This window comes from Pyrgilauda ruficollis, unplaced genomic scaffold, assembly GCF_017590135.1.
Source record: "Pyrgilauda ruficollis isolate IOZ18807 unplaced genomic scaffold, ASM1759013v1 scaffold12, whole genome shotgun sequence".
In the NCBI taxonomy this organism is placed as follows: Eukaryota; Metazoa; Chordata; class Aves; order Passeriformes; family Passeridae; genus Pyrgilauda; species Pyrgilauda ruficollis.
Window position 1 is genome coordinate 16,822,281 of NW_024510321.1, and position 15,071 is coordinate 16,837,351.

At 37.4% G+C, this 15,071-nt stretch overlaps 1 protein-coding gene across 1 annotated transcript in view; it reads right to left on the minus strand.

Moving 5' to 3' along the window:
* Positions 1-565: 565 nt before the first annotated feature.
* PLXDC2 (plexin domain containing 2) overlaps positions 566-15,071 on the minus strand; it is a 249,294-nt gene continuing 234,788 nt past the window's right edge. The window contains exon 14 of the mRNA XM_041488579.1: positions 566-2,688. Within this exon, the coding sequence (XP_041344513.1) occupies positions 2,572-2,688 (117 nt within the window). The 3' untranslated portion in view covers positions 566-2,571. The remainder of the gene's footprint in view (positions 2,689-15,071) is intronic.

Below are 15,071 nucleotides of genomic sequence, written 5' to 3' on the forward strand. Positions count from 1 at the left end.
GGCAAAAACCTGAAGGAGTATTCTATGATGCTCCCTGCAGACCAGTGAAATCTCCCACCTAAGTACATGATGGGGACAAAAATGAAAAAAAATGTTTCTATTATTTTATGAAGTAGTATAACATGTAAGTTAGTCTGCAAATACTAACAAACATCCTTCAGCTATGAAGGGGCCTTAAACCAAAAGTAACCAAAACATCAGATTTTAAAATTTCTGACATATTTGTCTACTCATATCACAAATACTCTGTCAGCTACATTGCATGACATATATTACATACCTGGCTAAAAATAGGAATGAATCAGATGAAGAGCAGACCTGTAAACCCATAATAATATAAATCTTCTTTACTTACATGAAATATCCTTTGAACTTATTGCAGTACTATGTAGATTTTTGCAAATTCTTAGGATAATCTGCAATGATGTTCTCTAAAATAAAAATTATTTCAAACAGGATTCCAGAAGCTCTGCAATTGCTTTTTTTGTAATGAACCCCAGCTGAGGACTTCCAAGATTCCCAGAAAAACTGATGATAATTATGGCACACCAAATACGTTCCTACATGATGTGCACTGATACCTTTTTATTTAATAAAAATGTGTCACCATATATATGTGCATACATTTGGTTATTGCTATCAGAATTAAAAGCCTGCAATTTAAACCCAGCCTATTAGAAAAAGGGCTCAGCAGACCCACACAAATGGAAATGACTACTCGCCACAGGTTTTTAACCAGGCTTCAAAACAATGTGTTTGTTAGTACCTTCAGATTAATATCAGTTAGTTTTTGAACAATTTCAATCTCATGCTAGATGATTCAAACCAGATGAAAATAAAAATGTGTTACCCAAAATAAAAGAATACAGAAAATACAGTATTGTAGTATTTACTGAGCAAAATAACAAAAATAATGTTTGCTTTTTTTTTTTTTTTTTAACAGCGTTAAGTAATCAAATTTAGGCCATACAAGCATCAAGAAATGTAAGTAACTGTACTATTAAGGTGGTATCTACAACTTTTTTAAACTGCTCAAAATCCAAAACCACAAATGTTTTATACCTCACTTAAAAATCATTCAAGTGCCTTGCACAGTATGTAAAAAAATTGATAGTAAATGACTGCTATGAAATGTACATGCAGTACCTGAATTTTACATTTCAATACCTCAGGCCCAGATCATCAAAGCATTTAGGTTTCCACTCCTCAGGGAAGCTCTGGGTCTCCATGTATATAAACCCCTTCCCTGAAAGGAGTAACTGTTTTTGATGGTGTGAATTTATAGTGTTGTCTTTCCCTGTGCAGGGAGGGAAAGTGTCAATTTTACAGAAAGAATGGTTCCAATAGGCAGAAAGTTTATGGACTGCAACTACATGAACCACCTTCCCTACACAACATAAAAATATTCTAATATTAAGGATTATTTTACAACTCAGTGGAAATATGCAGTAATGCAATTCATTTCCTTTGTCTGGATGACAAAAATGCAGTCTTAACAGTCACAAGAACCCGCCTTGTGTTAGCTATAAAAAAAAATATATTTATATATATATTTATGCAACTACTATGTGCATTAAACAAAACCACTGTATGAATCAGCAGGGTTCAATAACACTTGTATCTGAATCTCTGGAAGGGATGCATTGAAGTCTATGGTGCTTCTCAGTAAGGACTCACAATGAAATGGCAAAGAATAGAAACCCATTTATTTTAAATCTTATTTTTCTCACCCCATTGCCTAAGAAATGGCCCATAAGCTCTCTGGCAGCTAAAAGGATCTGTTGCCTTTACTTCAACCTACTGCTGAGAAATGAAAAATACACCTTAATACAAATCTGATCATTCATTTTTTAGTGAACATTGAAATTGAAAATCAACCAAACGTCATGTGAACTCCCATGATATAATTCCACCATCATGAAGATTCTCTGTTGTCTTCAGTTCTTACCAATCTGTGTATCATGAGTTGTTTAGCAGCCTAGTAATCAGCAATGTACAAGAAACATTGTATTATTCCTGGAAAGCATTTACATTATGACTCACTCAGGTTGGCAGGTTGATTTAGAATTGAAAAGTGTATTTCACATCTGCTTATGTAAATGTTGGAAAATTCCTTTTCTGTTTCTTTACCTGTCTTAAGATGCTTTTCTCAATCACACTGTGATCAATGCCCTTTACACTGAAATGGTACAGATTTTTTCCTCAGTCTTTGAGATAACAGAGAAGACTTGAACCAAAGGGCAGCACCCTTGCGCACCAAAGCTTTATTATATTTCTGATTACTGTGCATCCCCACACCTAAAGCAAATAACATGGCACTTGTGCCATGGTTCTGATACTGTAGGTGTCCACTGACAAGTGTTCTGCATGAACCATTGTGTCTCAGTCCACTAACAAAAACTACTGTGCAGTAGTAATCTGGTATCTTAGATTGTTTTTCTTCTTGGACAAAGTTTATCCAGAATCTTCTTTCTATCAGGCTACAGCAGCTTAGGGCTCCTTTTCTTTAAAGAGAGGCAAAACAAATGTCTTACACCTGTAGGCCAGTACTGGTGTTCTGTCCCAGAAATTTTAGCACTGCTCTGATACGATGAACCCTTCTTTTTCTCCCACTGGTTCCACCTCAGCATAGGCAGGATGTCCAGATCCTCTTCTGAATTTCATTGCTGGCCATCTGCTTGGACGTCTCTACAACACCAATAATAAAAGAAATTTTTATGAAGGGTACTACAATAAATTGTTAATAAAAAGATCAACAATATTCTGCAATTTTGACCTCTCATACTAAACCACACTCCCGGTAGTTGTTACAGAATAGAAAGGCACAGTTCAGCAGCAGCAAAAGTCAGAGGAATTAATACCTCTTTTTAAATTTATGAGGGATGACTGTTCTCAAACACATAAACAATTACCACTAGTTTTAGCAATGAAGAGGATGAAATAGCTCCTGTCTAAAATAGTTGATTATCGGATTTGTCCCATAAAGAACTGATGCCCCACTAACCTCTAGGGGATCTGTCCAATGCCCTTCCTTCCTAGCTCTGCATAGGAGTTTTTAATATACTCTATGCCATGGAAAAATATGTGGCAGAGTTGGCAGGAGCTTTAGTTTTAAATATTTAGGATAAAATTCTGGCACGCTTATGCAGGACTCTCAAAATAATGACTTCCTATTTCAAGTGCCATAATTTCTACTTGAGTAGTTTACTTCGATGGTTCAAATAGAAGCAACATTTTTATTTTTACTCTTAAGAACTTTGAGTACAAGAGCCTTAAGAAGTCCTAACCAGTTTCCACTAGGATCTTGGGTGCCTGCTTTAAAAACAGCTAATAAACAGAGAAAATAAACAGTTATTTTCTAGGGCAGATAAAACAATTCCTGTATTATTATGATATCTCTAGGGAGGAAAAGTGCTTTAAACAATCTGCATTTTTAAATGAATTAATGACAGGTAAGGCTCAGATTTTGGGTGACAACTCTGAGATTATGTCAAAGGGAATAGCTTTCAGAAAAACAGGGAAACTCCTTCAACTCCTTCATAGAGTCAGTGAGAAGAAAAATCTTTCCTAAAAAGATTTTTCCCTATTGAAAATTTTATCTGCCAAATATACTGATTTATTTCTCTTTACTGACAAAAGTTACAATCTGCTTGGAAGGAGGGTAAAAATACAGCAACTTGTATAGAAACATTGCAGGAAAATGAGAGAAGAATCAATGAAAACAAGTTACAGCCTATATTTTCATTGACAGCTCAAAAGCTAAATAATTTTACTTTATGATTTTTATTCTGAATATAAACACTGCGTTTGATTTTCTGTCCCTATAATACTCCATTTTTATTTCCTTTCAATCACAAAGGAGACTTCATGCTGCTGAAGGGTGTTGCTGGTTTTGCTGGGACTCATGGTGCTGTTGGGTAGAGCTCACTAAAGAAATCTTGAGGTGTCACTGGATCTTGTTCCCAACAAACCACACAGCTGACTGCAGGTTCAGCAGAGTCTTCCTCAGCGACCATTTTCAGAAAGATACCTCATAAAAGCAACTGCTTCCTTTTCCTCCCATTGCAGGATCAGGTTACTTTTGAGGCATTCAGAGCTAAATTCTGTTTGGCAGGTAATTTAAAATACCAGATTTTTCAGTGAAGCACCTTCCTACAAAAATAGGAAGGCAGAACACTGTCTTCTTTAATGGATGTCTCTTCCTAACAAGAAAACTTAGGCTATTCAAACTTTGGAGAGTTTTTCCTACCCAAGCTTGATTCTGTGTGTTTTCAAAATTAAGAAGGACAGTTTGGTTACTGCTAAAGAAAAAGGGTCATATTCTGTTCACAGGCTCACTAAAGTAAATAAAGAATAATGCAATTAAATGTAAAGGGTTTATTTGAGATTTACGCTGGTACAAATGAGAAAGGAATTTGATAGAGAGGTCTCTAATGAAAAGGGAAAAGGAAGAACCACTGGAAAACTAGCAGGAAAGAATAACTAGAAACGGTATCAAATGGCAACATGTGAGGATGAGCTGGGTTTTACACTAAGTTGCTTCCTAATTTATTTTTAAAGTCTACCTATGATTAGTTACTACTTCATTGCTACATTGATGAGAGATGCTAAATTTACCATTCTGTACTACTCTTTTTAATTGGCCTTTCCACATGATTAGTTATGGAACAGATGTGTATCAGTTTTAATGATACAAGCCATAAGATGCAAATATGAGTTGTTTTTCCAGAAATAAAGCAAAAGACTTGAAGGTCATCTCCTAATATTGCAGTTACAGTTTTCTGCAGTTTCTTGTCACGTCTGAGGTGAGATTTTCCCTTTATAGTGATTGTTTAATTTCAGCTTCATTATGTGCATGTTGACAGTTTTAAAAGAGAGCACTGACAAACTATCAATTCATTGCCTTATGTAACCCCTTGAAAGCTGTAAAAATATTTCAGCTTTAACTGAAAAAAACAAAAGTAACTTGATAGATGTTGGGAGATACAAAGTTCCTTCATTTACTGAAGTAGCTCAGGAAATACTTAATGCATTCTTCCTCTTTTTTCTCTGTGAAGACTATTTAAAAAACAGAAAAAAACCCCTACCCCCAAACAAACCAACCAAACAAAACACACCAATAAACCCCACCAAACCCAAACCAAACAGGGAGAAAGCAAGCTAGGTACTTAATTAACTAATTCCCAATTTTAGCAGGAAAAAATATGTTTCTTCCTCTGGAATCAGAACACTTAAAGGAAATCCTCTGAGCTGTAGCTAGAGAGTTGTAACTCCTTCTTCCTTTCAGGGTATTACAAAGCAGGAAAACAGGACTAGTATTTTTTTTTTTTTTCATTTTTTGAAGCTTCCTTGATTTCACTATTTTAAGCAATGAAGTTGAGAGAAAGGCACTTGTGACCCTACACAACCAGGATGCAGAAGAAATATGTTGAGATGCAGGAAAATAATTTATGACATACATTAAAAAAGTTAGTTCCTATTGAAGATCAGTAAGATAAAAGGAAAAAAATCCAGCAGTTGGATAATCCATGGAAAGTGAGGTCTACCTTTCATTTTCCTACATTATGTCTGATTACACCATTGCTGATGGCTGTGCAGGATGTTTGACTTCCTGCAGCAATACAAAGACTAAAATAACTATATTTATATCCATCTTGCAGAAGAGACAGAATTTATACCATTTTTCTTACTTCTGAGGGAAAACCAGAGGGGATTCCACCTATTAAAACTCAAGGGTAGAAACTGAAGTAACTTCTCACTCTGGTTGCAGGGAAAGATCTCCAAGTGTATTATTCTTTTTGATCACTTTCTTCTTTTGACATCTTTCAATATCAGGGATATTTGAGCCTTAAAGGTCCTTGCTTATCCATGAAAATCATATAATCTCACTTAGACACGTTATAAAAAAGGGTTTGATACATATCTGAGTGCAGTTAATTGAATATAGTCTAAATAAAACAGTTGTTATGATCTAAACATGGTTTCTAGTGTTACAGTCAATGATTTTTTTTCAAGTTGCTAGCTGTGGACCATCTTATTTCCTGCTGAACAGTAACCAATGCTACAAGATCAGTTACAGGAAGATGGACAGTTGTGTAAAGTTGTGTTGAAATAATGGTATCTGAAGATTGATGCCCTGCATCTTAGAGTTTTTGGTGCTGACATTATTTCTAAAATTTATGCAACTTAACACTTTTCTTCTGAGATGGTAATTTATCAAAAGCAATTGTAATAATGAATATTTTGTTAGCTGCAGCAATTTTAAGCTTTTACCTTTCCTTTCATACATTTGTGTGAAGACAAGTTTCTACCAGTAATGGACCAAAGGAACTTGGTCACAGGTATTTGATATTTTTAATCCTAGCCTCTATTATCACCATCCCATCCTTAGTCTATATTTCCCTGAGTACACAAAAATGGAGAGAAAAATTCTGTACAGACCTGCAATGTCAGAAGAGCAGAGAAGGAAAACAGTAATGAAATATTTGCCCCTCTGTCATCTCCTCAACCCTGCCACACACGTTTTGTTCTGAAAGATTTCTAAAACCCTATCAAAAGTTTCTTTGTATATGTCAACCAGCATAAAATCCCAGAGTGCTGGTGCATGCATCAGCTCTTCATTCCTATTCAGCAGTAAACTTGAACTGTGGATTTCATCAAGACATGCACACTCTTTTTAAAACTGAATTTACTGGTAGAAATACTGAGTATATTGAGTATAAATACTTGACATAACCGGAGAAGGTCAGTCTTTCGAAGTCTTGACTCTTCAGAGCTCCCTAGTAAACTTGATTTACCACTAAACTACGCAAAAGCTGAAGTCATTGAGTACCTTTTAGACTGAATACTCTGGCACAGCTTTGTCTCCTTTATGTATTGATTTTTTCTGTATTTCAATCTTTCAAACTTCCAGAGGACTGATTGGCTGTGTCTACTGAAGACAGTAATGCATCTTACATTTTCTCTGGTGTGAAATTCTTTGTCTAATTCAGGAGTATAGGCACATTTAAATCTATTTAAAAACGGTACTCTTTAACCAACACATTGTCAAGAAGCCCTATTTAACTCTGATGATATGGAAATATGCAAATATGGACGTACCAAAATTCTGGATTTATTGCCAAACCTTCAGAAAAACTGTTATGACTTACTAAATTTGAATAAGAAAAAGGAAACAAAATAGTAAGGTCTTATAAATGACTAAATGACTAAATATTAATCAGATACTATTCAAAGACTTATTACTCCAAGCACTTGTCCAGCGTTAATCTGCCTCAGTAGCCAGGGCTCTGGTTTCTTGTGAGAAGTAAAGATCTTTCTGTTACCAATTACCGTGACCATAACATGTATTTTTGTACTCAAAGTTACCTGAAATTTGTGCATTAGTCTTTAATGTCTTCTAGAAACACCCAATTTATTTGACAAATCACAGTCAGAAGTGGATGTGGCTACAAATATCTGAAACTATCCTTCTGATATATATTCCCAAGAATAGGAAAAGAACAATTGCCTGACACCATGTGAAATTCATACATTGAAGAAACTGTTTTCAAATAAGGATTGCTTCGGACTTAAGATTTAGTAGAGTCATTTACAGGCTTCATTTATTTTTCTTTTTGATAGAAGTACTTGTTTAATGTATCTTTTTGTGATTTAAACCATCGTTCTATAACATTTTTTGCAGTCTTATGTTCATCTGAGGAGCTGGCTGCTGAAGGACGAGAAACAGAATGCCTCCTTCCTCTACACCTTTGACTTTTATTGTCAGTGTTGATTATTTATTTTAGTGCTTCTCCCTTGTGGTCGATTTAGGTTTCCCTCGCTGAACTGCTGGTTCCTGCTGAGCTGGATAAGCTTTGGAAAAATAACTTTACTATCAGTACTAGGCAATGACAGTGAGATCAATGACAATACTCCAAATTCCAGGACTCAAAAGAAGAGAAGAAAAATGATACCTGTTCTCTTCTTTTTAATCATCATCTTCATGAAACACAATTCAGCCTGAACATCTGGACTAAAACTACTTGACCATGTTAGGCCTATTTCAAACTAAAAGCATAATCCCCTATAAAAAACAATGGGCCATATCCCAGAAGAAAACAGCAAAGCTGTGTGAGCTCCATCACCTGGCTTAGACAGCTGATGATCTCATTCTTCTTATAAAAACCCTTCTTTTTTTTAAAATCTGTCTTCTATTTAGTTCTTGTTTGTTTGAAGACGTACACTGCATTTGTGACATTAATGCAGAAACCTAGAAATGGTACATGGAAAACATGGCTGGATGTTAAATCTGGCTCATATTTGTGGTGTGCTGTTACAAGCAGAGAAGTAAAATGGTGACCCAGAAATGTCCATTTATTTCCCGAGTTCTGAAATACCAAGAACTTCAACATTTTAAACTATTATCTTCTATTATTTCCTTCCGCTAAGCAGACGGGGGATGAACAGAAGATCAAAATCTGAAGAAAGTCTACTGCTAGATGTGTGCACCAGTGAATGTTTTCAGATACAATCCCCTATACAGCCCATCATTTAGTAAAAACCCCAATAATCAGTGTATTTTCAGACCACCCCAGCTACAGCTCAGTATTTAGAAATCATCCTCAGTTCATGCTAAGAGTTTACATGCTGTCAGCTTGAAGTGAGGCAGAGTTAAATGACAGGAATGCAGATCCTTTCATGCTGGTAGGTCTTTATGCTAAAAATCAGTCACAACCTTATTTAATTTACTAGCAAATACATGATTTATGTTAAATCAAGGACATAATTTAAGTAGAATCAAGAGGAGTCAAGGTGCATTCTCCATGCTCTGATCACATACTATTATGTGTTTGCTGAAGATCTGCATCTGTTTCTTCCTCCATCCTTGCCTTTTTCCTGAAGGTCACTCCCTGTCTTGATAGCACCAGTTCAACACTCTGTGTGGCCATTTAAACAGATTCCTGAAATTATCTATTTTAAACATCCAAGATGAAGTAAAACAAACAACAACAAAAAGATAGGTGTGTGTATATGTGTGATGTAAGTGTACAAGTATGTTTCTAAGCAGCTGAACCAGCAAAATAAAGCTCTGGAATTAAAAAAAAAAAAAAAAGCTTGGAAGCCAAGGAGGCTGGGAACATGAAGGCAAAAGGTGTACCTTCAAAATAGGTTCTCAGCTCAAAAGAATGTTAATTTTTAACCACAAACACCCACACTGCTTTTCAGTGTGTGACATAATAACTACTATTAATACATACACAGCCACTAATAGATAAGCTCTGAATTCATTCATATACTTAGAGCTTCAGAGTCCACATATGTTAGTAAGTTTTGTAACTATAAGGGGAATACAAGATAAAGGCTCTTTTGACTGAAGTTAAGAAGTCCTAATTTGAAATGTCATTTTAGACTCCTTAAAATCCTTTGCCCCCAGAGAATCGCCAAAGTAAAATTTTATTCATCTCTTGTCAAGCCTCCTGTAGTCATGCTTGGCAATGTATCATTGTGTCCATCTGGGAAGAGACATCCCAGTATTTCACTCCTTACCTTCATATCACAGAATCACAGAATCTGCTGAGCTGGAAGGGACCCAGAAGGGCCCTTGAGTCCAGCTCCCAGCTCTGCACAGCACCATCCCCAAGAGTCCAACCCCATGCCTGTGAGTATTGCCAAATGCTTCTTGGGCGCTGTCAGGTTGGTGCTGTGACCACTGCCCTGAGGAGCTGTCCCAGTGCTGGGGGAAGAAACTTTTCCAGCCTAAACCTCACCTGACACAACCTCAGGCCATTCCCTCAGGTCCTGTCACTGGTCACTAGAGAGGAGATCAGTGCCTGAACCTCCTCTTCCCCTCATGAGGAAGTCGTGGTCTCCAATGAGGTCTCCTCTCAGTCTCCTCCAGGAGAGGATCAAGAGACCTCAGCCACCATCTTTGCTGCCCTTCTTTGAACTCTCTCTAATAAATATTTTTCTTACATTGTGGCACCCAGAACTGCCCCCAGCACTCAGGGTGAGGCAGCCCCAGGGCAGAGCAGAGCAGGACAATCCCCTCCCTTGCCCTGCTGGCCATGATGTGCCTGATGTCCCCCAGGACAGGGTTGGCCCTCCTGGCTGCCAGGGCACTGCTGGCTCAGGTTCAGCTTGTCATTGACCAGGACCCCCACGTCCCTTTCCACAGGGCTGACTCTGAAGCCTCTCATTCCCCAGTCTGTCTGTACATCCAGGTCTGCCCCATCCCAGATGCAGAATCCAGCACTTTGCCATGTTGATCTTCAGTGGCTGGTGGTTGCCCAGCCCTCTGATTTGTTGAGGTCTCTGCAGGGCCTTTCTGCCTTCGAGGGAGTGAACAGCTCCTGCCAGTTTTGTATCATCTGTGAACTTGCTTAGTGTCCCTTCCAGTCCTGGGTGCAAGTCATTGATGAAGCTGTTGAAGAGCACAGGGCTGAGGATGGAGCCCCAGGAGTGACAGTCCCCAGTCTGATGTCACTCCATTCTCTGTAACCCTTTGTGCCTGACCCGTGAGCCGGCTGCTCACCCATCACACGATGTGTTTATCCAGCTGTGAGCTGGACATCTTGTGCAGAAGGGCACTGTGAGAGACAGCACTGAAAGCTTTACTGAAATCCAAAAATCTCATTACATCAACTGGTTCCCCTTGATTAACGCCATGGGTTACCTTGTCACAAAAGGAAATCAGGTTGGATAAGCAAGACTTTACTCTCATGAAGTTGTGCTGGCTGTGACCAGTGAGTGTGCTGTCTTTATTATTCATGTTTTTCAACACCTGCCAGAATAATCTTCTCCATAACTTTACCAGGCACTGAAGTGAGACTGGCAGGCCTGTAGTTTATGGGGTCCTACTTCTTGCCTTTCTTGAAAGTTCAGACAGCTTACACCAGCTTCCAGTCAGCTGGGACTTCTCCATATTACCAAGACTGCTCAAAAATAATTGAGAGAGCTTCTGTGATAACATCATCCAGCTCTTTGAGGATTCCTGAATGAATCCCACCAGGCCCTGTAGTTTTGTAGGGATCCAGCTGGACCAGCAGATCCTGCACAATTTCAGGTTTGCCTGAGAGCTGATCATTCTTGCAGTCATGGTCCCCCAGCTCAGGGCATCCTTGGTCCATCATCTTTGTTGACGACAGAGGCAAACAATGTGTTAAACATCTCTGCCTTGTCTCTGTCCCTGTTTGTGAGGAGACCATCCTCATCCTGTAATGGGACAATGTTGTTTTACACTGCTTAGTATTAACATACTTGAAAAAACTCTTTTTATTGTCCCCCACAGCTCTGCTCTGCTGAGCTTTGGCTACATGAATTTTCTCCCTACAGTGGCCTGCAGCACTCTGTGTTTTTCCCATGTCACCTGACCTTGTTTCCACTGGGCATACACCTTCCTTATCCTCCTTATTTTTAAGAGAAGATGACCTTCTGCCTTGTATACTTGATTTCTGACATTTGGGAATTGCCTGCTCTTGTGCCCTTAGGAGGTGATGTTTAAAAAGTGACCAACACTAATGGATGCCAGCATCTGCAATATCCAGAGGCTCTCAACTGTGCCATTGGCAGCTGTGAGCTCCATTCATTCTACCCCTTCTATTCCATAGAGTGCCACCCCTGCACCTCTGCTGCCCTGCCTGTCCCTCCTGAAGAGCCTGTAACCATCCAACAGGGCACTCCAGGCACAGGAGCCATCATATTGCCTTTGAGCTCCAATGGCAGAGCACTGTGATGACAGCTGAGGTAAATTTCAAGCCTCCAAAGGACTTTGGATCACAATATAAGGAAGGAAGGGAAGAAACCCACAAAGTATGCAAGTGTAAACTTGTGTCGTGCAACCCTTCTGTCCACTGATAACTGGGTGCAAACATACAAAAGACAACTGAATAAAAAGTAGGCAAACTTGTACCTCATTTTTCAATTTGCTAAATGTTCCCTTGACATTAATTGCTCTCAACACCCAAGTTCAAACATACATGTAAATAATTACAGACTAAAAATACAGGAAAAAGAAAGAACAGGAGGGGGAAAAAGAAGGGAAGAATTAACATATCAAACTAAAGCTTCAATTTAGCCCATTTCTCATTGAAATCTACGCAAATCCATCTGGCTTGGCTGGGAATTTCTTTACTCCTCTTTACATTGAACTCTGGACCTCTAGATCACCTATGCTGTGACCTGTATCACAAGTATGCAATCCATGACATTCAGGACATTATGATTGACTTCTTGGCCATCAAACCTCACATCCCGAGTACAAGTATACTACATAAATTACTAAATCAATCAATCAATCAATCAATCAATCACTTCTTAATTGTGCTATAGCTAATGTGTAGTGATATATGTTATAGCTAGATTTCTGACACAAACTTTATTGAGAAAGTAATGAAGAGCATTATTTGACATGTATCCTACTTTACAAAAATCAGTTCAAATCAGCTCAAAGCATACTACAGAGACACAGGATTCCTCAAGTTAGGAGTATTTAATGTGATTAAAGAGAGGAAACCATTGGCAACTAAATAAAATTCAATGGAGAGGAAATACTGCAAGGTTAACGATAAGCAAATAGAAAACTAAGGCATGCAATATCTCTTCTGTCACTCTGCAAGCTAATCTTTTGTCAATATTTACTCTTAATTCTTAGGAAGAGCCTGCATTCATTGGAACTTTGACTGAAGCTCCCTTGACTTTAAAAGCTGATAATTCCTTCTATCTTTGGGCCACCAGAGAAGTGTCCACCGTAAACAATAAAACCCATGTTGAACAGTATAGAGGCTGGAAGAAACAGGAGAACTGCATTTTGAATTGAATCTTCTACACACTTAACAAAAAGTGGAACTATTTTGAAAATGTGTTGAACTGTTTGGATGGTATTGTTTTAAAATTGCACACTACCACAGGCAAATTGAATAACACTGGTATTTAAGACTTCTCACACTCTTAGTTCAAAGTAGCTATTTTTATTCCTGCTGGGGCTGCACATGTGTGTTCTGCTCAACAGGTATGAACAAAAACCCCTAGGGAAGCATTTTCCTCAGACTTAAAAGGTAAAAAAGTAATAGAATAATGCTGCTATGTTCTAAGACAATAGCTTTTGTAATAAATGGTATTTTTCTTGGCTTTTGTGTATTGTTTATTTAAACCAACTATCCTGCACTCAGGATATCACTTAATGGTGTTCAGAGGTGCCACAAGAGATTGCCTTTATCAGTGCAAGGGTAAACAGCACAGTCAAAGTCTGGGTGTATTTATTCTTATCTGGAAGAGCTCACTTCAGGACAAACATGAATTGGATTTGAGATGAGCTTTGTGAGAACCTGAGTGAGGAGGTAAGCGAATATTGGGTGATATCTGCAGAGAACACAAGGAAGAAAGAGACTTAAAGCCTCAGATACAGGATCAGTTTATTACACTGTTCTTTATTCAGTAACCACTTATGACTATGAAACAAATCTACTAAAAATTCCTTTACACAACCCTTAACCTAAAAACCCCAACAAAATCTGATTGAAAATGACATTTTACCTACCAATTAGTGGCATTATCTTAGATGTAAAAAGAAGCTTCTCTATCAATTATATTAGAGTTTTGAATGAGTGCTATATTTAATGTCTATGATGCCTCCATAAAATAACTTCCTTAAAAGTAAACACAAATGTGCCAGGTTCCTGTTCCTTCTTTTGGACAGCATTAGAGTTATATTAATTACTAATGATAGATAAAGTGATGTGGATCTTGATTTGGCTTGAAGACTTGATGGCAGACTACAGTGTTCTTCTAATTTTTTAGACATCTGCAGGAGGGAGATACCTGTCCATCTGTCACATCTTGTTTTAACTGTGCAATGTGCTTATTAATCAAGAAACTCATATGAAACAGCATTATTTTCTGAAATATTGATGTTCTTATTCTTATTTCATGACCAAGCCCATGGCAATTCCTCTTGAGCTCTTTTCCTAGAATGGTAACATCAGATCCATATTTCATTCATTTCCCACAAATGATGCAGCTTGTCTTTTGTGCTGTGTGGGCTATCAGGTTATCTGTAACAGTTTACTCAGATATTTTTCAATTGCACAAATGCAGTAAAGAATGATTTCTTGTAACACTGGCCTATTTATACCAGTTTTGCCTGATAATTTTTTGTACTTCATTTTCAAAAGGCAAGTTTGGGAAGATATTTTCTTCTTTGGAAACATGTAAATCTTCCTTAGAAACATGTAGATCCTATAGATCAGATGAATATAAGAATAATACGTTCTACTTATTTTTCGAAAAAAATCTTATCTACATTATTTTTTAATTGATCAAACAACTTTTTTTCTTTAAAAATTAAATTATTAAATTTACTGAAAGCAATTTGATTTCTGGAATGAATTACCTTGTTCTGTTCCAGGCTTATGATACCAAAAATGGTTTTAAAGTTTTGGCGTTTGTGTAAGTGTCTGAAGGACAGTCATCCCCTATTTCATCCCTTGCACCACTCACAGGGAAAGGCCACCCATTCATGATTAGTACTTTTTATAATTTTTGCTAATGCTGGTCCTTCACAAGTACCACAATTATCCTAGTAACCAATAGAGAATGTAGGTTATACCCTGTTTTGCATAAATTTTATTTTGACTGATTCCTCCTTATTTTATACAGAAAGTTTATGCTTTTCTATTTCTTCTAAATGATTACATTGCTTGCTGAAAGGCATGTTAGCTGTGACTAATAATAGATTAATAGATTGATTAATGGCACCTAAGGATTAGATTCAGTGGAATGAGTTTAACAACACTGATTAAGACACCTCTGTTTGCATGATGAGTATGATATCAATGAAAGAAATAAATTAACATGCTGCCATTTACTTAGCCTTTTCTACCACACTATGACAGAAAAGAAACTTGCTTTTATTAGAGTGGAAGAATAGACATTCAATCCATATAAATTTGATCTGAGTGTGAAAAAAAGAAAGGGACAAACCCTTCTCTTTTATACAAGGACTTCAGTGGAATTTTGTTTGTCTATATCAACAGTGAACTGGCTTGAAATGCTGCATAAACATGAGAGAAACCTATGTGTTATTATATGGATTC